At 40.2% G+C, this 16,769-nt stretch overlaps 1 protein-coding gene across 5 annotated transcripts in view; it reads left to right on the forward strand.

Moving 5' to 3' along the window:
* Positions 1-16,769, forward strand: part of msra (methionine sulfoxide reductase A) — a 505,505-nt gene that overhangs the window by 148,624 nt on the left and 340,112 nt on the right. For 4 of the 5 annotated variants that reach the window (XM_043682286.1, XM_043682325.1, XM_043682316.1 and 1 more), the window contains exon 2: positions 1,037-1,105. In XM_043682286.1, coding sequence (XP_043538221.1) covers positions 1,037-1,105 — 69 coding nt within the window. Of the gene's footprint in view, positions 1-1,036; positions 1,106-5,371; positions 5,516-16,769 lie in introns of those variants that run through there. The other variant, XM_043682305.1, reaches the window with a different exon arrangement.

Here is a 16,769-nt window from a genome sequence, read left to right on the forward strand (position 1 = left end):
ACCTGACCCATCTGAAATGTTCTGAGAATTTAACAGCAAACATTTAACCTGTGTTCAGTAATAAGTTTTGTCTCTCAACTAATTTTGTGCCCTGTCTACATCTTTCAATGCTTTGGGCAAGCCTGAGATATTCTGCCACATAACCTGACTCTTACAAGTATGTAACTGGAGGAAATTTCTGATTATCCAACAATGGGATCTCAGATCCATCTCCTGATGCTGTCTGGCTTACTGTGTTCTTCCAGCCTCCTGCTTGTCTACCATGGATCTCAGACAAGCAGGCAGCCAATTTTGGAGCAGTGGAGGGATAGAGTTGGTGCTATCATAGGACTAGATACTGTCAACATTCATCCGTAAACTGATGCTGTGCATAACTCAACAAATCTACCTGTCATCTATAAACTGCATACTCATAATGTGCGGATCTAGATGATGTTTCATAGAACCTACCATAGTTAATGTTGAAGTGCAAGTCTGTGTCGTGCTTAGGATTATTGGATAAATCTGACATGCTGAAGGAGCTGCATTCTTCCTTTGGCACTGGCTCGGTTATTTGCATGTTAGTGCCATGTTTTACTGCCCTCTTAGAGACTGGGCCACCTTATTTTCATTATCATTCGGAGTCTTATTTTTACTTTTGTTAAGTTACCATAGCTAGTAGGTAGAGGAGTAGAAGACAATGCTACTTGAAGAAATTTATTTTTGTGTTCTATTTATATTAATATTTTGATTACATAATACTAAATATGTTTTATTACTGTTGTGTTTAAGTCCTCCTGTAATTAATGCAAGTGTATTTGTAGGCCACTTTGAATCTGATTCAATATTTTGTCTTTTTTAGAGGTTAAATTTATTGTAACTTCACATATACATGATAAAATAGTTACGTAAAATCCATGCAATATGTTCCTTTGATTCAGCGAATTTAAAAAATCCTATCCAAAGGATACAATGGGGTTGACATACTTCCGTAATTCAATCAGGTGACGTGTACTTCTTTGCTCTAGTTTTAAAAGTCTTGCTTCTTATTTTTCAGCGAAACATCATGTCAATGGAAATAGGACAGTTGAGCCATTCCCCGAAGGACTACAGATGGTCATGTTTGGTAAGTTATTCTTGAGTGCAAACTTAAAGTATTATATGTTCTAATTAGATGACGCAGTTATGGAGTTAAATAGAAAGGGGTCATTTCTCAGGTTTGGCCTGATCCTTTCCTCACAGGTGCTTGTGACAATTCTCTCCATCTCCATTGTAATAATTATATTCAGAAATAATGTGCTGATCCCAGAAATGTACTATATTTAAAAAAAAGGATGTACGTAGTATTTGCGGGGAAAAGGAAACAAGTTTGATTTTGAAAATAACAATGAACATAATTCACATCATTACTCTTAAACATTAGGTATTTGAAAGACTTTTGGAAAAAGCAAATTCATTGAGCTGATGGAAAAATTAAATGAACATTTTATTTGTGATGATCCCTGTGCTAGCATGGGACTAAAAGGGCGGTATTCAAATGGGTTTTTAATTAATTTCTTCTTTGATTTCTTGAGCTGTAACCATAGAATAAATTTAAATTAACACGAATGCAGTTCCGAGTCCACAATGTTTTTTTTTTGAAAAAGCTAACAGCAAATTTCAATTCTTGGTCAGAATGATTTCTGGATCTTGATACTATACCAATGTGGAAATGCAGATGTGGTGCAAAGTAATTCTTGGGCAGGAATTGTTTCTGAAACCTAATTACAACAGCAGTAGACGCAGGATGGAGATTGGATCAAGGCAGGAACCAGCTCAGTTCAAAAGACAACCCCTGTTGAGGCAGCTGGAATTCATCCACAAACACAAAGTGCAACCTGAGCAGAGGGCACTGTACAGGGAGGGAACTCATGGGTCTATACATGACCTCATAGGGAAAACGCCGATGACGATCTCAGGTAGTTTCCTCTGTCAGTGACAAAAGCTTCCATTTATATATTGCCTCTAATGTAGAAGAACCTCCTAGGCATTTGGAAAATTAAATTCAAAGCAATTAGGGGCATCGAGAGGATCTGTACTTTAAATGTTAGTCTTTCATTCGTTTTCAGATCCTAAAATGCTTGCAGTATGTTACCAGAATGCTTTGTATTTATTTCAGTCTGCATTGTATCCTAACCCTCTAGAGAACCATGGCAATTTGCTGTTGCTAAGAATTTTGCATAATTTCTTTTATCAACAACTGAGACATGATGGGCTGTCAACACTTATTGCTGTCTTTTTTGTCTCTGCTACACTTTTGCCTCCCACTATATTGCTGCCTCTTTCTCCATGCCACTGTTCTGATGGTGCATTGAACCCAAGTCACAAAACACAAGTCCAATTCTGACCCTTGAAAGAACTGAAAACAAGCTTCTTAATTGCTTTAAGTGACTAAGAGTTTGGATGGGACCCCTATTTGAGCTTCAGCCAACATGCTCTGAAATAGGAGTATATCAATCTCGTGCTAGGAAACTGGCATGCTGATCCAGGTGGGGTAGGATGTAGTTTATGCAATCACCCATCCTTGAACTTGCCATGTCTAAAAATCCACAATATTGCCTAGAATTGCATCACTCGAGTATAATACTGTTACAGAGTAGTAGGATATAGGGAGCCAACAATAGTTTATTGACAATTTTAAAAAAATTATTCAGTATACCAACTTTATTCATTATACTTTTTAACTGCTATACAACATCAAACTATATTTTCATGAATGTTGCATATGCCCAACTAAAACTACACTTTAGAGGTAATTTCCTTTTGAATGAACTTTGAACCATGATCCTGTCAAAAGACAGACATTTACCTTGTTTTTTATTATCACTGTTAATCCAGGAGATGAAATTGTTTTACATTCGTAGTGAAGAATGGACTGATAGTATTTTGCAGCCCATTTTATACAATATCCAGTTTCAGGTCCTGATGCTCTGTATTGTCTTCCTGTTTACATTTATGTGTAGCTCCACTTGCGTTCAGCTGTAAGAAACTAGAGATTGTGAAAATAAAACAACTAATGGTAGCCCAGAGCATCCACTATTCTGTCTTCTGGTATTCTTATACTGGACAGGGATTTTTGGATGGGGCATGATGAACCACATACACAATGTTACTTAATTTTTTGTCATCTTGAGGCTCTTTATTTATAATTTTGTAAATTGAAACAGAACATGGTTAGGTGAATTGGCCATGCTAAATTGCCCGTAGTGTTAGGTGAAGGGGCAAATGTAGGAGAATGAGTCTGGGGGTGTTGCGCTTCGGCGGGTCGTTGTGGACTTGTTGGGCTAAAGGGCCTGTTTCCACACTGTAAGTAATCTAATCTAATCATGAAACATTTTGAAAAGTAATTGGTCTGTAAAAATGTTGACATGATGTATAACTGTAGAGGTTTATAGTACAGAAAGACATGGAATACCATGAAAGTATGTTGCATAACCTAAGTATTCACTGCATGAAAATATTTTTCTCATATCATCGTCGATTCTTTTAAACCTATGCCATCTCATTTTTATTCCTTTTATGATAAGTCAAGGTATTTAAGCTGGCTTGGGATTTGATGATAAGGAAAAAAGTGAGAAAGATGACAATTTGTTAGACTTCAGTACTTGGTGCCTGACAGCTAACAGAGATATACCTGAGATCTGACAACAGATATTAGGAGAACTGAAAATTATGCATTAATTGGTAGCATGCCAGTGCTGCATTGTAGGAGGATTTGAGTGTGATATGAACTCACTGAATGCCTACTGCTGATTTTTCTTTTGGATAAAACAGAATTAGTTGTCGGCCTAATATGTTTTCACTGTTTGTTGCCTTCAGCTGAGGGGGTAGCACAGTTAAGTGGTTCACCTCTGGAAGATGTGTAAATAAATTGAAGGGCATAATGTCACAGGTTGCTTTTTGTACACATTCTGGCAGTGAGCACCACAGTAACATCTGCGTGGGAGCAATTTGCTGGCTTTCATGATTAGGAGCTGTTCTGTGATGCAGAATGTAACTGAGAAGGAAGAGGAAACCCTTCAAAGTCAGGCAAAAAGATTAACCATTAAATCTTGAAGGGTTGCAGTATGGCAGAGACAATTATGGAGCTAATGTATTTGCACAATGTGTGCTTTCATTGAATTTTAAATTCATTAGCCCTTTTTATATAACCCTTTAAACTAGTCTATTACTTGGGTTTCAATGCAATTTCTATTTATATAGATAGAAATGTAGAAAAAGTATCTATTGTAATTGCTGATATAAATAACCTTATTAAATAAAGCAGTCTTTCCTTTTGGAATTCTGTTCATTAATCATTCCTGAAAAGACATGAAGCCTGTTGTTTAAGAAAATAATCATTAAGAAATCAAATTGATAATTTCTTTCCAGTACAAAACTGATTTAAGGATTACTTTCACTACAGAGAATGTTACAGCTGATAGCTTCTGTTTTGCTGGACAGCTGTTGATATGTTTCATGGAGTTCTCAAGGTTAGCAGAGCAATAGAGGTAAATAAATTCAGTGAAATGAGCAGACTGTGGTCTAATATTTGAAATGACAAGGTAGAACATCAGACCGAGTCTCTTGTAGTTTGACCATACCATATTCCACCAGGTCCTCTGCTCTACTGACACTAAGTTGACAACTGTTCAAGATTGTTTTGGAATCTGCATGAATTAAAGACTAACTTAATGAATGCTCTTGTGAACAATACACGAGAATTTCTTTGAAGCATCAAAAAAAATTTTTTTCATTGTTTTTACAACTAATAGACTATTATTGAAATAATTGGAGATTTGGGTGGAGGACACCTGTCCATTTAACTGAATGGGGCAGCTGTAGGCGAGTGTTCGTGAGGAAGCCTCCAAACATATTCCCAAAAGTATTGATAATCTTTGTAAACCTGACCCACTACTTTAGAATCATTGTAGGTGACAAAGAAAAACCCACCATCCTTTCGATCTCTTTTTTTTGTTTACACATTTAAATTTCTGACATCTTGTTGTGTCTGTTTTGAGTGGGAGTTTGAGATAAAAGATTGACAGCAATTGAAATGGTCAGAAAAAGCAGCTGAAATATTAGTCGCAGGGTACACCAACAGCAGATAACTATAGGCTGACAGGAGATGAAAGTGAATAGAATCCAATTTGGCAGAAATGCTTCAAAAGAGTAAACCGAGGAGAGGATGTGATATGGTAGGTTGCAATTACTTATTGTTATATCCATGAGAATCATGGAAATATTCAAAAGTAAAAGGGTTTAATCACTATAGTGTGACAGAGTCTTAGTTCACAAAAAGGATTCGTGCCATCTATCAGTGTTTGTGGTACTGCACCCAATCCCACCTCTTAGGCACATTGTAGGAGCAACCGTCAGTTATGATGGTGTAGCCAAGCTGATATTTCTTCCTCTGCTGTTGCCTGAGCTGCCAGTGGGCATACTACATTTGATTGTGACATTCCACAAATAAGAAAAATGAGCAGAGAATCGGAGGATCCAAAGGGTGAAAACAAAGGTTCGTACTCATATGTGAGTTTAGTGGTAAGACAATGAGGAAGAGACCTGGAGACTTTGATAACTTCTTCAGCGTTTTGTAGTTTCCTTGTGGAATATCTGAAAGGTGTTGAACATACTTACCCTAAAGATCCAAGATGGTTTTTCATTTATTCATTTACAAGATTTTGCCCCTCCTCCAAGAGGGGAAACGAGATGGCACCATGCCTGGCTCCAAGTGGGCAATCAGAGAATGCAAATGCCGTCACGTATTTGAACTTGTGCTATTATTTTAGTTGTATGGCTGATAAGGACTTTTAATTTGTTGTTATTCTCTGTTGTATCTATGAAATATTAAATGTGTATAGTTATTTATTTCTAATATTATTGAATAATTGGCATTATAGAAGAGTGATATGAACCTTCAAGTAGTAAGTTTCAAAGATTACATCAACTTTCAGTTGCGACTGTACTGCATTTTATTCATGCAGAACGTTTGGAAAATTTCAAAATTGCAAATGAACTATTTCAGTTTCCAATACCGTATCTGCATTTTAAAGCAATAATTAAACCAGCTGTATTTGTTTAAACTCTTTTCTGTTTTAAAATGAAGGAAGTATTTTTGAAAGAGATCAGAGATTTGTAAAATGGTTGCAGACTTAATAGGTCACCACAAGCTTCACAATAATGAATCATATAATGCATCTAAGTTTTTCCACATTTAATATGTGGAGCAGGTTACCACTGAGTCATGCCATAATATTCTAGAATTGGCTGTGCAAATACCACTTAATCTTGTCGTCTGCCAAAGCTTTTTTAGGTGGATCTTAAACTATTGCCTACATCAATAAATTATTAACACCAATTAAACAAGGTATAAATCTTTGGATCCAAGTTGTATTTATTTTAGAAACAGAATTCCATTTTATTGATTTATAAACTTATCACAATTTCAATACATTTGATGGATTAATAAAATAGTTGTCAAGACATTTCTTTCACATCTGTACACCAGGTATTTTTTAAAATCACATGATGGAGAATGTCTCTCTTCTGGCAAAAATGCCAAAAGAAGTCGGTAATCTCAAATCCAGCCCCTGAACAAACACTTCCTGTTGTCATTAAGTGGGATTGGATGTAGTTTGTAGTTCACGCATGACCAGCTGCCTCCATTGGAAGCAGGTTTTGGAGTCACTGGTGTCTGTAATGTGGGGCGTGGAAATAAGGGAAAAGCTCCACTTTATAGAAGAACCTAACATAGATAACTAAAGAGATAAGGGACAGTATGAAACTAAAAGAAAGGGCTTACATAAATGCAAAAAAAAGTACAGATCCTGTTGAACAGGACAGATCCAAAGAGCAGCAAACGGCTTCCAAACTGCACACTAGAGCTACTAAAATGGATTACTGAAGGGAAACTTGCCAGGGGCATCAAAATCAATAAGAATAAATTTTGTGGTTCATAGAATTCCTACAGTGTGGAAGCAGGCTATTTAGCCCATCAAGAGCACAACAACCCTTCAAAGAACATCTCATACAGACCCACACCCCCACCCTATCCCTGTAACCCTGCATTTCCCATGGCTAATCCACCTAGCTTGCATATCCCTGAGCAATTTGGCATGCCAATCCACCTAACCTGCACATCTTTGGACAGTAGGAGGAAACTGGAGCACCTGGATGAAACCCGTCACGGGGAGAATGTGCACACAGGCCTCTGGGGCTGTGAGGCAGCAGTGCTAACCACTGAGCCATCATGCTGCCTTAAAAGAACAATAAAGAGAAAGTGAGTCATCCAGAGAGATGTTGGCCTACTAAAGATTGAAAGTGGGAATGCTGTGGGGGAAATGTCAGACATATTGAAGAATTATTTTGCAACAATATTTATAGAGTAGAAAAGGAGGATAGCTTGCTGGAAATAAATTAATAGCAGATCAAGAATATGGCCTGAATAAACTAAACGGAAGTAAAATGAGGAAATTAATAGAATTAAGAGTGCTAATTCTCGGGACCTGATGGCTTACAACCAAGAGTGTTAAAGGTAAATAGGGACCGCATTATAGATGCTGTAAACTATAATCCTTCAGATTTCCCTACATACAGGAATTGTCCTGGATTGGAAAATTGCACATAACAATCCACTTTTTGATAAAAGTGAAAGAGGAAAACCAGGGAATTACAGTTAGCCTAACATAGAACATAGAACAGAACAGAAAGGCCCTTCAGCCCACGATGTTGTGCCGACCACTGATCCTCATGTATGTACCCTCAAATTTCTGTGACCATATGCATGTCCAGTAGACTCTTAAATGTCCCCAATGACCTTGCTTCCACAACTGCTGCTGGCAACACATTCCATGCTCTCACAACTCTCTGTGTAAAGAACCCGCCTCTGACATCCCCTCTATACTTTCCTCCAACCAGCTTAAAACTATGACCCCTCGTGTTAGCCATTTCTGCCCTGGGGAATAGTCTCTGGCTATCGCCTCTATCTATGCCTCTAATTATCTTGTATACTTCAATTAGGTCCCCTCACATCCTCCTTTTCTCCAATGAAAAAAGTCCGAGCTCAGTCAACCTCTCTTCATAAGATAAGCCCTCCAGTCAAGGCAGCATCCTGGTAAACCTCCTCTGAACCCTCTCCAAAGCATCTACATCTTTCCTATAATAGGGCGACCAGAACTGGACGCAGTATTCCAAGTGCGGTCTAACCAAAGTTTTATAGAGCTACAACAAGATCTTACGACTCCTATCTCACGCCATATGCTTTCTTAACAACCCTGTCCACTTGGGTGCCCATTTTAAAAGATCGATGTACCTGCACACCAAGATCCCTCTGTTCCTCCACACTGCCAAGAATCCTATCCTTAATCCTGTACTCAGCTTTCAAATTCAACCTTCCAAAATGCATCACCTCGCATTTATCCAGGTTGAACTCCATCTGCCACCTCTCAGCCCATCTCTGCATCCTGTCAATGTCCCGCTGCAGCCTACAACAGCCCTCTATACTCTCAATGACACCTCCAACCTTTGTGTCGTTTGCAAACTTGTTGACCCATCCTTCAATCCCGTCATTCAAGTCATTTGGAAGCACTTCAACGCACGTTGGTGTAGTATTTTGGAATTCTCTTTGATAAATGACTTTAGATACTCTATCAACTTTTATTTTTAAGACAGATAGATAATTCTTTTGCATAGCAAACATTTAAGGGATAAAGGGCCAAAGGCAGGTGTACGGAGTTTGGCTACAAATCAACCATGATCTTACTAAATGATCTAGGGACTGAATGGCTGATGCCGGTTCCTATGTAGACAAGGTACAAGCAGGTTTGTTGTCAGTGCATTTCATTTGTATAGCCAGATACCCTTTTGGGGTATTGAGGTGCACCTATTGATATGGACCAAAGCTACCTTGGGGGTTTAGGTCAGTCATTTGTGGAGGTAGTTCTCAGATTGCGGTTAGGGATTTTTTGGATAGGTCACGTGCCATTTGGAACTGTCAGTTATAGATAGGGTTGTGCATCAAAAGGTACATAAACCATCTACAACTGTCCAAATTGTTGACACCTATTGGGAATTATCAGTAGGTTCAAGAAGTGATGATAAGTCTTGTTTATGAATGAGAGTGCTTTTTCTCACTGTAGTCTGCAATAAAGAGATTTAGGTGATAGATTAGATTAGCTACAGTGTGGAAACAAGCCCTTTGGCCCTCCGAAGAGTAACCCACCCAGTCCCATTTCCCTCTGACTAATGCACCTATCACTACGGGCAATTTAGATTAGATGAGATTACTTAGTGTGGAAATAGGCCCTTCAGCCCAACAAGTCCACACCGACTCTCCGAAGCGCAACCCACCTAAACCCATTTCCCTACATTTTACCCCTTCACCTAACACTGCGGGCAATTTAGCATGGCCAATCCACCTAACCTGCACATTTTTGGACTGTGGGAGGAAACCGGAGCACCCGGAGGAAACCCATGCAGACACGGGGAGAATGTGCAAACTCGACAAAGTCAGTCGCCTGAGGTGGGAGTTGAACCTGGGTCTCTGGTGCTGTGAGGCAACAGTGCTAACCACTGTGCCACCGTGCCGCTCCATTTTGTTTCTCCTATGTGAATGGGTACCTGTGAATACTTAATGACTTGAGCAAAGGAGGTAGTTGTGGTAGGTGCGAGTAGCACAAACTTGGTGTGGGGATATTAGGAGCCATGGAGAATGGTTAGATGTGCATAGATGGCACAAGAATATGAGGGATCATAGGAGGTTTACTCAAGGATGTGGCTTGGCGTGGACATTGAGAGGGTGAACGTGGGAGTGATCTTTTGTGGTTTAATCTTTATTTTTAAACTTTGAACACAGTGCCTGAGTCCTAAGTATCATGATCATGGATCAGAAATGCAAAGTACTGTCAAAATCTGTTTTTTTAAATGATGGCTGCACAGCCTAAAATGACTGTGATGTACATTGGCTTTCTAGAGAGAGAGAGAGAGACACCCACCCACGAATGTTACACCTACACACATGCAAAGGGAAATTATGCAACAGCCTTTCAAATGGGGGAAGAGGCAACTCAAAACAGACTGGACCATGATCTCTTATGAATACAAAGGAGCTGGCAAATCCATGCTGAACAGGAAGCTACTCCTTACAGATTATGTCCCAAACTTCAGTTGGATTTGTACTTCTTTTGAATGTTCTATTATGTACCGTCTGGGTTTGCATAATAACATACTATGAAAATCACAGTTGAAGAACTATCCATTAGTCATTCCAGTGTTGCAGCTATAGACCTCCTTTCACTCTAAGTGCTAGAAGTCAGTTAGCCAGCAGCCAGACAAAAGGGAAGCAGGACAATTGACCGGCTGTTTCTCACCTGAGTGCTGGAATTCAACCACAGTCAAAGGCAATGAGAATTACAGAACATCAACCAACCTGCCGAACTAAGGTTCAGAAAACTGTCTGTTTAAGCACCAATGTAACCTCCAATGCAATGGCCACAATCTCCCAACAATCTGGTCCTTGTGAACATTTCCAAGATTAATCTGTATATGAGTTTTTTATTACTTTTATTCTTTTTGACTCGCCTGTTATTTCTAAGAATGTACGCTGTGTTATTAATCCTTCTCATGTTTAATAATATTAAACTCCACCTTTGTTAATTCAGGAACACCTGGTTACTTTTAAAACTTAAATTTGTTTAGGTCTGGTAGAAAGCTATCCACAAGCGAAGGGGTACGTTTTTAAACTAACCTCTTTAAAACCAATTGACTAAAGAGTGGAAGCCAGTTTAACCCTCTTCACATAAGAACCTATGGTTTTAGAGTATTCTGTCTGAAACTTTGGGGAACAACTTTGCCTGGAATATGGGTGTAGCTTGAGGCAGGCTTTCCATCCAATCTTCTTTGGGAACTATATTTATTTTAAAGCTTATATTGGCTGAAATGTATCCGTGATATCATATTTAACTTGAGTTACTTTTAGGATGATAAAGAATATATGATATTTAGTGTTTGATTTATTAACTCTTGTATGGTAAAAATTCTTCAATTTGATCATTGAAATCTGTGGCTTCATTTTGTTTGTAAATTTCCAGGATTTTGAATTTCAAAAATTACTATGTCCAGCAAGCTCCAAACATTGTAAAGCCAATCCACCGTTTGTCCCATCAAATTTATAATACATGCAAGTTATATTTTATGATGAATAATTGCCCTTAACTATTGCCATCAACACCTGTATTGTTTGAGACTTGCATCAAGTGTACATTGTAATTTTTTTAGAAAAGATTTTCCTCATAGATCAGATGGAGGCAGTGTAACTCAGTCCCTGATATTTAAAAATGTGGAATTATTGTCAAATCAATTATGATCCCATGGATTGAACACACTGATTTCTGCAAAATGCTCCTGAACAATTAGATAACACTACTCCTATAAGTCCAACAGCAAGAACCACCAGAAAAGCAATCAGATCACTTCCATATTTCTTTCTGATCGACCACGCCATATTTCTCAGCAATTAAAATTGTAATGTAAAAAAACAGAATTAGAAAAATCACTGAACTAATACAAGACCTTAGGTTTGGAACAGAAAGGGGCTAAGCTCCTTATAAAGCTAAGCAGGAAATCCCAAACTGAGTTGCAACCATTGTGTATTGGATCCATGCCAATTTCTGAACTGTTTAGGCTTATGCTGGAGTTACAGTATGTGTTTAGAGGAATAGATGAAGAATTTTGACTCCAATCTTACTACAACCTCTGTGAGGAGACATCATAACAAGAATCTTTTGGAAGATCAAGCGCTGTGACCTGAGAGGAGACCATGTTCTTCACAGTTTTACATGTCAAGATGTGACTGGGCAAGATGTCTTTAGGTGTCGGTTAATATACTTGCACAAAGTAATTCTATGTTTATTTATGAATTTCAGTGAAGGAGTGAGTAAGGAAAGTAGTGGAAAATATGAGAGGTCATCTTAACCCTTTTGTGGAACAAACTGGGAGGTGTTTATTTGAATTACTCATACAATGTCTACTACCTTCCTGCAAGTTGTAATGTAATCAGCTGTTCTAAACACGCCAGAAGGACAACCATTCTTCTTGAATTCTACCAGTTCGACTCCAATGATGTTAAAAGGTCCCAACTAAAGACCATAGTACCAGACAGCCATAACGCCTTCCTCATGAAAGCAATCTGATGGTGAAACAAGTTAGAGAAGAGTGTCAGAAAGCTTTTCTTGTGAAGGCATTTTACTTTTGGCAGTTTTCTTGTGGATCAGAGGCAACAACCCCCTCCCACCCCACTCTCCTACTTATCTTCTTGCTATACCCTCCCACATACAGTGGGCAGGATCTTCCTCACTCCTGAAAGACATGGGCAGCATGGAGTCAGTTGGGGAAAAAAGGATGAGATTGGCAGAAATGAGACACTCAACATCAAGGGAAAAAGGTCTGAATTGCCAATCAGGCTTTGAATGGCAACATGGGAATCTCATTAATGAGTGGTGAGAAACCTATTTGCATCATCTGCATGCAATAGCATAGAGATGCCTGATTTCCATTTTTCTACCAAGTTAAAAACTATATGTGACAGTTATGACAAATTTCAAAGCAGGTATCTGCCATCTCTGGCTTAGCTGTTACACATTCAGGCTTCTATTTTGGACAGTAGTTCCCAACTCCTCTACTCCTATTCTATAGGCAGTGACTGCCCACACCCCTGACATGGAGGTTGGCATTGGACAAGTGCCAGCTGCATTGTCACCTCATGGCACACCTGTCAACTCATGTACAATATTGTTCTGCACTTCAGTATGCACTGACAAAGTGCCTATGGGTGGCATGGTGGCACAGTGATTAGCACTGCTACCTCACACCGCCAGGGACCCGTGTTCGATTCTAGCCTCGGGCAACTATCTATGTGGAGTTTGCATGTTCTCCCCGTGATTGCGTGGGTTTCCTCCGGGTGCTCCGGTTCCCTCCTACAATCCAAAGATGTGCAGCTAGGGTAAATTGTCCATGCTAAATTGCCCTTGGTGTTTAGGGACGTGAGGGTTAAGTGCATTAGTCAGAGGTAAATATCGAGTAATAGGGGAATGGGTCTGCGTGGGATACTCTTAAGACGGTCGGTGTAGATTTGCTGGGCTAAAGGGCCTGTTTTCTCACTGTAGGGATTCTATAGAATTTCAAATAATTGTCTAGAGGTATGAAGAATTAAAGGTTATCTTTTTGAAACTTACAAAATACCTAAAGGAATAGACTGGGTAGGATGTTTCCTTGGTTGGGTAGTCTAGAACTGAAATAACAATTTTAAAAGTAATTGGGATACCCATTAGGTCTGAGGTGAGGAGAATCTTTTTACTCAGAGTTGTGAGCCCTTGGAATTCTCTGCCTCACTGGAAAATCAGTCTTTGAGTCTGTGGGGATTACTGAGATAGAGGCATTGAAGTGTTCGATCAGCCATATCATATTAAATAGAGCTTGATGGGCTACACCTCTTCCTATACGGTGTCAGCCATGTCACCTATATGCCCCACGAAACATTTCTCTATTTGTTCTCCTTCCACCTCCTTATTATGTGAGTCACCATGTGTATGGTGATGGGCAACTCCTTGTTGGCTATACTTGACCTGTTTCATGACAGTACCAGGAATCCTGGGAGATCCCAGCCATGCTGAGTACTTGCACCTCTGGCAAGAGTGAAGCCCTTATGAGTGTGATGCCATAGAGGCACATTCTATAGGTAATGAGTTGAGTCTTGGTATGTGTAATCTAGCTAGGGCTTGCAGACAGAAGTCCTCCGTGATCCTCACTCAAATTGACAATGCCTATTTGTGGTAAAATTCAGCCCTATGTCACTACGCTTGTACTTGGAGTCCATCAGGCTCCCAAACCTAGTCTTCTTCTCATTCTGCTAACTGCTGGTTCTAGGTGAGGGCAAGGTGACTGAGTTACATTTTCATAGCCTCTTTCTGCTATGGAACAGAGTTTGCTGTCCAACTCTGATCAAGTCTGTCAGTCAGTGGTAAAACTGAGGCTATGGGATCTAGGAAATGCTATCTTTCCTTATTTTCTGGAGTAGAGATTTTAGATCTTCTAATAATTTCAAACTAAGACTGGGGCTCAGTGATTTCTATAGCCTGAGGATTAATGAACCATTACCTTATCTGAAGACCAGAGGTGCACAATGATTTGGTGTCAGCTATCTCAGTCTAGAAGATCTTAGTGCAAAATTTCATTTTTCCCACCTCTCTTTGAAAGTCGCATTGGAACCACAGAAAAAGAAATCACAGCCATGAGCAAAGTATTAAAAAAACTTGATGTGGGCTCTGCATAGCATGGTAAGTATTAGGATGAAATGTTCGGGTCAACTAAGGAATTTCTCAACTTATGTCTGCAACTGATATGAGGCTGTCTCCATGGCTGTACCACACCAAAAACCTTATCAGAAAATCTGAAACATTTCAGGATTGACTCTCATTTTAATGTAACTGGAAAGTAATTAGCGACAAGATTGGCAACTCTGTATTGCCAATGGGTTTAGGAGGATAGATATTTGTAGAACTAGCTGGAAGGTTGGGTGAGGCTGGAAGGACACAGAAATTAAGCCCACTCCAGAAAATGGCAGGTCAGTCAGTGTAGTGGGGTGATAAGGGGGCAGAAAATGTGTTGCTGGAAAAGCGCAGCAGGTCAGGCAGCATCCAAGGAACAGGAGAATCGACGTTTCGGGCATAAGGCCTTCTTCAGGAATGAGGAAAGTGTGTCCAGCAGGCTAAGATAAAAGGTAGGGGGGAGGGGCGTTGGAATTGCGATAGGTGGAGGGGGGTCAAGGTGAGGGTGATAGGCCGGAGTGGGATGGGAGCGGAGAGGTCAGGAAGAAGATTGCAGGTTAGGAAGGCGGTGCTGAGTTCGAGAGATTTGACAAGGTGGGGGGAGGGGAAATGAGGAAACTGGAGAAATCTGAGTTCATCCTTTGTGGTTGGAGGGTTCCCAGGCAGAAGATGAGGCGCTCTTCCTCCAACCGTCGTGTTGCCATGGTCTGGCGATGGAGGAGTCCAAGGACCTGCATGTCTTTGGTGGAGTGGGACATGCAGGTCCTTTATTATTTTTGTATCAGTTTGATACAATTGAGTGACTTGCTATACAGGCAGAAGGCAGTTCAGAAGAAGCAGTTTCAGAAGTTTACTCACATGTTACTGTGGATGGAGTCACATGTAGCTCAGACTAGGTAAGGTTAGCAAATTTCTCTCTTTTATTGACATTAACAATAGACAATAGGTGCAGGAGTCGGCCATTCTGCCCTTGGAGCCTGCACCACCATTCAATATGATCATGGCTGATCATCCTTAATCAGTATCCTGTTCCTGCCTTATCTCCATAATCCTTGATTCCATTATCCTTGAGAGTTCTATCCAACTCTTTCTTAAATGAATCCAGAGACTGGGCCTCCACTGCCCTCTGGGGCAGAGCATTCCACACAGCCACCACTCTCTGGGTGAAGAAGTTTCTCCTCATCTCTGTCCTAAATGGTCTACCCCGTATTTTTAAGCTGTGTCCTCTGGTTCGGCACTCACCCATCAGCGGAAACATGTTTCCTGCCTCTAGAGTGTCCAAACCTTTAATAATCTTATACGTCTCAATCAGATCCCCTCTCAGACTTCTAAACGCAAGGGTATACAAACCCAGTCGCTCCAGTCTTTCAGTGTAAGGTAATCCCGCCATTCCAGGAATTGACCTCGTGAACCTGCACTCCCTCAATAGCCAGAATGTCTTTCCTCAAATTTGGAGATGAGAACTGCACACAGTACTCCAGGTGTAGTCTCACCAGGGCCCTGTACAGCTGCAGAAGAACCTCTTTGCTTCGATGCTCAATCCCTCTTGTTATGAAGGCCAGCATGCTATTAGCCTTCTTCACTACCTGCATGCTTACCTTCATTGACTGGTTTACAAGAACACCCAGATCTCTCTGTACTGCCCCTTTCCCTAAATTAATTCCATTTAGGTAGTAATCTGCCTTCCTGTTCTTGCCATCAAAGTGAATAACCATACATTTATCCACATTAAACTGCATCTGCCATGCATCTGCCCACTCATCTAACTTGTCCAGGTCACCCTGTAATCTCCTAACATCCTCATCACAGTTCACCCTGCCACCCAGCTTAGTAACATCAGCAAATTTGCTAATGATATGGCTAATACCATCTTCTATATCATTAACAAATATTGTAAAAAGCTGTGGTCCTAGTACTGATCCCTGCAGTACCCCACTGGTCACTGCCTGCCATTCCGAAATGGAGCCGTTTACTCTTTGTTTCCTATCAGCCAACCAACTTTCAGTCCAAGTTAGTACTTTGCCCCCAATATCATGCACCCTAATTTTGCTCACTAACCTCCTATGTGTGACTTTATCAAAGGCTTTCTGAAAGTCCAGGTACACCACATCTACTGAATCTCCCTCTTCCATCTTCAGAGTTACATCCTCAAAAAATTACAGAAGATTAGTCGAGCATGATTTCCCCTTCATAACTCCATGCTGACTCTGACCTATCCTGTTACTACTATCCAGATGTGTCGTAATTTCATCCTTTATAATAGAGCTGGAAATGTGTTGCTGGAAAAGCGCAGCAGGTCAGGCAGCATCCAGGGAACAGGAGAATCGACGTTTCGGGCATAAGCCCTTCTTCAGGAATGGGAAAAGTTTGTCCAGCAGGCTAAGATAAAAGGTAGGGAGGAGGGACTTGGGGGAGGGGCGTCGGAAATGTGATAGGTAGAAAGAGGTC

This window comes from Chiloscyllium plagiosum, chromosome 3, assembly GCF_004010195.1.
Source record: "Chiloscyllium plagiosum isolate BGI_BamShark_2017 chromosome 3, ASM401019v2, whole genome shotgun sequence".
Lineage (NCBI taxonomy): Eukaryota > Metazoa > Chordata > Chondrichthyes > Orectolobiformes > Hemiscylliidae > Chiloscyllium > Chiloscyllium plagiosum.